The sequence below is a fragment of the Bufo gargarizans genome, chromosome 1 (genome assembly GCF_014858855.1).
Source record: "Bufo gargarizans isolate SCDJY-AF-19 chromosome 1, ASM1485885v1, whole genome shotgun sequence".
NCBI classification, from domain to species: Eukaryota; Metazoa; Chordata; class Amphibia; order Anura; family Bufonidae; genus Bufo; species Bufo gargarizans.
The window spans coordinates 406,041,050-406,047,476 of record NC_058080.1 but is presented as its reverse complement, the minus strand read 5'-3'; the positions used below and the strand labels follow the sequence as shown (position 1 = coordinate 406,047,476).

Here is a 6,427-nt window from a genome sequence, read left to right as displayed (position 1 = left end):
AACGTTTCTGCTTTCACATGTCATTTGTTGTTGGAATGATATTTTACCTATAGGATGTGGGATGTCCATCTCTCTTTCTGCCGTTTTTATCATTTGGCAACATTTACATTTTTTGTGCCACATTTGGAAGATCCCTTGAATTCTAGTGTTTTTTTATTTTTTGTGTGTTCCGTTGTTTTCGGGGTGTGTTTGTTTGGGCATTATGGGGTTAAAATGTTTTTTAGGGTTTTGGCTCTTCGGAAGGTGAGTCTTGGTGTTTTGAGCATTTCTTTACCTAGTATGGGGTATTTTAGTAGTACGGACCAGTGCTTTGCAGCGCTTGGATTAAAGCTTCTGCCCCTGCCCCGCTGCTGTCACGGACAGCATACAGTGCAGTAATGCCGGCAAGGGACCAATCAGAGTGGCCCCTTGATGGCAATCGATCAGATTGGTTAGTCTGTGCAGACAAACCAATCGGATCGCGGCAGTGTTAAAATGCCGGTTTCATGCTCTGATCTGCGCTCTGCAGATCAGAGCATGAAATCAGGTAATGTGTCCTCGAGTAATACACCCCCCCCCCCCCCCGCCGATCTGTGGCTGTGCCCCCCCTTGTGCCACCTGCAGCTCAACTCCTACTAGCTGCCGTGATGTGGTCCGCCCCATGCAGTCATTTTGTAGCCTCCCCGATCCTCCCCCACCTTTCCAGCGCTGCCCCCCGATCCCCCTGCTGTGTGCAATGGCGGCGACTCCATTACTGAGCAGAGAGTGTCAGCTCTATGCTGACACTCTCCTGTAACCCCATAGATGCCGCGGTAGCGGCATCCATGAGGTTAATAGAGGGAGGGAGCTCCCTCTCTCAACCATCGGGGCTGCAGCGCTGTGATTGCAGCACCCGATGGTTGCCATGGCAACCGGACACTTTGCAAAAGCGTCCTGTTGCCATAGAAAGGTGTCCAGTGCTGCCACCTACAGGACATCTGGAAGTATTATACTTTGGAATGCAAGAGAATTGCAAAGTATAGTACAACTATCAGCCCCACTGGATCTTGAAGATCCAAGAGGGAACTGATAAAAAAGTGAAAATAATAAAAGTTAAAATAAATAAATAAAAATGTAAATTAAAAAAAGAAATTGCCTTTTCCAATGAAAAAATAAAATATACACATATTAGGTGTCAGCGCGTCCGTAACGACCGCCTCTATAAATATATCACATGACAGACCCCGTCCGATAAACACCATAAAAATAAAATTAAAAAAACAGTGCCAAAAAAGCTATTTTTGTCACCTTACATCACAAAAAGTGCAACAGCGAGCGATCAAAAAGGCTTATGACCCCAAAAATAGTACCAATCAAACCGTCACCTCGTCCCGCAAAAAATGATACCCTATTTAAGACAATCGCCCAAAAAATAAAAAAGTTATGGCTCTCAGACTATAGAGACACTAAAACATCATTTTTTGGGTTTCAGAAATGCTATTATTGTGTAAAACTTAAATAAATAAGAAAAAGTATACATATTAGGTATTGCCACGTCCGTAACGATCTTCTCTATAAAACTATCACATGACCTAACTCCTCAGATGAACGCTGTAAAAATAAATAAATGAAAACTGTTCCAAAACAGCCAATTTTTGGGTCACCTTGCCCCATAAAGTGTAATAATGAATGATCAAAAAATCCTATGTACCCAAAATTGGTACCAATAAAAACCTCAACTCTTTCTGCAAAAAACGAGCCCCTGCACAAGACGATCGGCAGAAAAATAAAAAACATATGGCGTTCAGAAAACCAATCCAGCACAATCTGCCTTCCAAAAACCGTATGGCATTTCTTTCCTTCTGCGCCCTGCCGTGTGCCCGTACAGCAGTTTACAACCACATGTGGGGTGTTTATGTAAACCGCGGAATCAGGGTAATAAATATTGAGTTTTGTTTGGCTGTTAACTTTCAATGTGTTAAAGAAAATAAATTATAAAATGGAAAATCTGCCAAAAAAGTGAAATTTAGAAATGTCATCTCCATTTTCCTTTAATTCTTGTGGAACGCCTAAAGGGTTAACAAAGTTTGTAAAATCAGTTTTGAGTAACTTGAGGGGTGTAGTTTCTACAATGGGGTCATTTATGGGGGTTTCCACTATGTAGGCCCCACAAAGTGACTTCAGATCTGAACTGGTCCTTAAAAAGTGCGTTTTGGAAATTTTCTTAAAAATTGTAAGAATTGCTTCTAAACTTCTAAGCCTTCTAACGTCCTAAAAAAATAAAATTACATTTCCAAAATGATGCCAGCATAAAGTAGACATATGGGGAATGTTAAGTAATAAATATTTTATTAGGTATCACTTTCTGTTTTGGAAGCAGAGAAATTGAAATTTGGAAAATTGTGAATTTTTCAAAATTTTGGGTAAATTTGGGATTTTTTCATAAATAAAGGTGAAATATATTGACTCAAATATATGACTATCATGAAGTACAATGTGTCACGAGAAAACAATCTCAGAATGGCGTGGATAAGTAAAAGTGTTCCAAAGCTATTACCACATAAAGTGACGCATGTCAGATTTGTAAATTTTGACCTGGACACTGGGGCATCAATGACCCTTGGTCATGAAAGGGTTAATTACTTTTGGTCTGGGTTGGAGGCTTTCCTCCTGGTCTATTTGAGAAATGTTATTTTTCAAATTTTTGATGAGTTGCGGGGGATAGCCTTTTTCCAGGAATCTTTGGCTTAGGCCTCATGCACACGACCGTTGTGTGCATCCGTGGCCGTTGTGCCGTTAGACGTTTTTTTCTGCGGCTCCATTGACTTTCAATGGGGCCGTTGAAAACTCGGCTTGTGCACCGTTTTTACACCGCGCCCGTGACCCGTGTTTCGAGGCCGTGAAAAAAATATAACCTGTCCTATTTTTTTCACGGCCAACGGTTCACGGCCCCATTCAAGTCAATGGGGCCGTGAAAAACGCGTTTGCACACCCGTTTGTCATCCGTGGCCGCGCCCGTGTCCGCGCCCGTTTTATTTCATACTTCTGACATGGTCAAATTGTCTGCCAAAACTTGTGCCAATAAATTCTTAAAAAAATAGATACAGGAAGTATATGGTCACAGGATATGGTAATTTCGAGCCTCCTGTGCAGACAAGCTGGTGTGTGGTGAGGCAGCCATTTTTCCAGTTTTCAGCAGCCACCATGTCAAGGTTTAATGTAGAAAAGTTGATAACCCTGGTCCAGGAGAGGCCCGAACTTTGGGACATCCGGGCCAACTCGTATTGCGACCGGGTTAAAAAGGAGGCCTCATGGGAACAAGTGGCCCGGAGCCTACGCAAGCATGAATGGGCCAAAGCGGATAGCCGAGGTCGTGCTGAATTAGGTAAGTGATAGCAATGTAGATGTGCTGTCATTTTCCTCTGTGTGGGCCAAATATGTAGTTTGTAATTTCCAGAGGGCACCATAGTGTTTTCTTTGTTGTACCGCCTCATTTTTCCGAAAGCCCTGTACCTGGCTTATTATAGAGACGTGTATTAAATTCCATTTCCATATTTAAATGGCTGTCCTGCCCTTTGCGACAGCATTCAGTACTCATGTATAATAACGTCTGGCTACTTTTTACCTTGAAATTGAGCATCTTACAGTTGTCTCCTTCACATATTGTAACGTTTATTAGTCCTAATGGCTTGCATCCACACACCTGCTGGACTGTATCATGTGCTTTTTCCATTATTGCTTATTTTGCGCATTTTCCTTTTCCCTTTTTATTTTGTTTTTTTTGAAAAAATGTAGTTTTTCCAAAAAAAAGTAGATCTCACAATTGTCTTTCATTTCATTTTTAAACAGTCAAGCAAACCAAAACAAGATGGGCGAGTTGCCGCGACCAATTCCGGCGAGAGGTTAGCAACAAAGGCCGGAGTGGGGAAGGAACCTCAAAAAAACGGGCCTACATATACACTGCCCAGCTGCAGTTCTTAAGGCCAGTAATGGATTTGAGGCCGTAAGTAGTTTTCTGTTTTTACTATGAATGTATTGAAAGGGCACACTTTCGGTAGTATGTAGACGGGTAAAACAGAACCAGAATTTAAAGGATCCAGTTGTGTTCTTGTATTGTTGATCTATACTTTCTCTAGTGCAGGCATGTCATAACTGACTCCATCCAGCTGTATAACAACGCAAACTCGCAGCATAGCTGACTAGCTGTAAACTTACCTGTCCGGTTGGGAGTTGTAGTTGTGCATCAGCTGGTGGGCAACAGTTTGTACATGCCTGGTGTTGTTAGTCTACATTATTTTTGGGGTGTGGTTAATCCGGGGCCCACCGCTTATGATCTGTTTGCTGAAACGACACGTGTAGTGTGCAGATTGCGCCTCCCCTCTCTGTTTTTTTGGTGTACAATACATTTATTGTCCGTCTAGGGACTAAGATGTTTGCAATATGAACAAGAAATAGGAGAAGGCAGATGACACGTGCACACTGCACGCTTTATTTCCTCATACAGTAGATCATCTAGTTTGCCCGCAAGAATTGGAAGGGCCGAATAGGAGGGCCGAATATGTATTTCATATTTTAGTTTTGGGACAATGCCACTTTGGTTTAATATAGACCGATTCCCTTACTTTGGTATGTATTTGAAAATGGAACTCCTTAGGTATTGGTATTGTCATTTATATTGCTTAAATGGTACTGAACCAAAGCCAACATTGATTCCTTTCTGAAAACTATGAAAATGTCAAAAAACCGGATCCATAGAAAAAGGATTATAATGATGTTCCAACTACGGTTGACCAGCAGGATTAAAAGTAATACTCTCACCATGGTCAATAGAGGGCTGGTACATGTACATTCTTAGTAAATGATCGTATACTCAAATCTATTTTCCGCTTGATACTTTGGATGGTGGTAGCGGGTCACATCCTGACGAGATGCCGTTGGCACTGGTTTCGGCCCTTGAATGTTGAAACCTCTTCAGTTGTTGGACAGCTCCAAACGGCAAACAATGTTTGCCATTTTCAGTAACATTATGCCTTTCCAAGACTTCTGCTGGCGTTACATGTCAAATGACTATTTTTCTCGATTTTGCACTGTTCACCTCTAAGCTAGTAGTGAGTAATTAAAATCAAATGTCTGATCTATGCTACCACTCTGTATCTAATTTGGAGACACACGCCAGATTCTAACTAATATATAGTCTGTGTATTTATAAATGTAATCCAGGCCAAAATGTAATGTACTTTTTTTGGAAATTCCATTTCAGAACTGTGGACAGTCTGGATCCCTCGGCTGATTCCGAGACGTCTGGGAGTGAGACCCCTGCGGTTTTCTCCCCCGCCACAAGTCCTGCTCCCACGCCGGCTGAGGACCCCGAGGACTCCACCCAGAGCCAAGGCCCCCAACCACTATCCAGTCCACCGCGGATAGTTCAACCCCAGCCCAGACATCGCCGCCGTGTCCCTCCCTCTTCCTCTGTGCCAGAGAGTCGGGAAGTAATTGATGCCCGAGTCATCGATTTTCTGGCCCAGAGGAGGAGTGATGGCAAGGAGGAGAAACTGTTGAGGGGACTGGGGCCGCTACTGCAGCAGGTCCCTGCGAATGAGCAGCCAGACTGCATGGCTTGCTTAAATATGGTCATAAAAATGTTTACTTGCCCCAACCATGGAGACCTCATTGGGCCATTGCATGCATTGAAACTCCAGGTTGAAAATGCAGGCCAGCAGCCAAATCCTGCCCCATATTCATTCCCACCCCAACCCACCCAAGGCCCTTCTTATGCCCCCCCCCCTTCCCCAGTACCTTCCACCTCAGGGGCCTATTCATCCTGGGGGCCAGCCCCTTTACCAGCCCCAATTACCAACTGGTGCCCCAACACAGGCCCAGGTTAGGCCACGGTCCACATTTGCACCGGGCTCATTCACGCGGGACCTTCTAGATTTGTAATTTGGGAGGGTTGTTTTATATTAAGCACTTTATTTTTATGTTATTTGTGTGTTGTAAGATTTTTTTCATTGCCAGTGTTTTGGGTGACCCCTTATTTTGACTAAAGTTTGGTTTGGGTCCCAAAAAATTTGACTATTGTTTTATTTGCACACTACACACAACATGTACATTTTAAAATGCATTCTAAAACAAAAGCTACACACACTGTATCTCAGAAAGCCACACTTTATTTGGACGATAAAGATCTTTATTTAGGGTTCCTGTGCAGATGAGGTATTAGAAAACTTTTTGGACCATAAGAGCAAAATATCAAGATGTTTCTGAAAAATTCCATTTAGACAGAAACATCATTAATATTTTGTTTTGAAATATGTGATGTCCAAAAAATCTCAGCCCGCAAGCCCACGTCAAGGGTCCTCATTATCTTGCGAGTCCCTACACTCAACTAACACAATCATTTTTAGTAATTTAGCTAGAAAAAAAAAAAAACTAAAGAGCCCAGAAGATTTCAAAAACTGCCACGAATAGC

General features: G+C 42.5%; 1 protein-coding gene across 1 annotated transcript; it reads left to right on the top strand.

The window, feature by feature from the left end:
* The first annotated feature begins 2,878 nt into the window (after positions 1 to 2,878).
* On the top strand, positions 2,879 to 6,003 carry LOC122932054 (pollen-specific leucine-rich repeat extensin-like protein 2). Its single transcript, XM_044286236.1, has 3 exons — positions 2,879 to 3,343; positions 3,808 to 3,961; positions 5,219 to 6,003. The coding sequence occupies exons 1-3, from the start codon at positions 3,073 to 3,075 to the stop codon at positions 5,841 to 5,843; spliced, it is 1,050 nt and encodes a 349-aa protein (XP_044142171.1). The 5' UTR covers positions 2,879 to 3,072; the 3' UTR covers positions 5,844 to 6,003.
* The last annotated feature ends 424 nt before the right edge of the window (positions 6,004 to 6,427 follow it).

Excerpts from the sequence above, each read along its gene's own strand:
- LOC122932054 (XM_044286236.1), top strand. The coding sequence starts at position 3,073 with ATGGTCACAGGATATGGTAATTTCGAGCCTCCTGTGCAGACAAGCTGG. Across the intron at positions 3,344-3,807 it reads CCGAGGTCGTGCTGAATTAG|TCAAGCAAACCAAAACAAGA; the intron begins GTAAGTGATAGC and ends ATTTTTAAACAG. Across the intron at positions 3,962-5,218 it reads CCAGTAATGGATTTGAGGCC|AACTGTGGACAGTCTGGATC; the intron begins GTAAGTAGTTTT and ends ATTCCATTTCAG.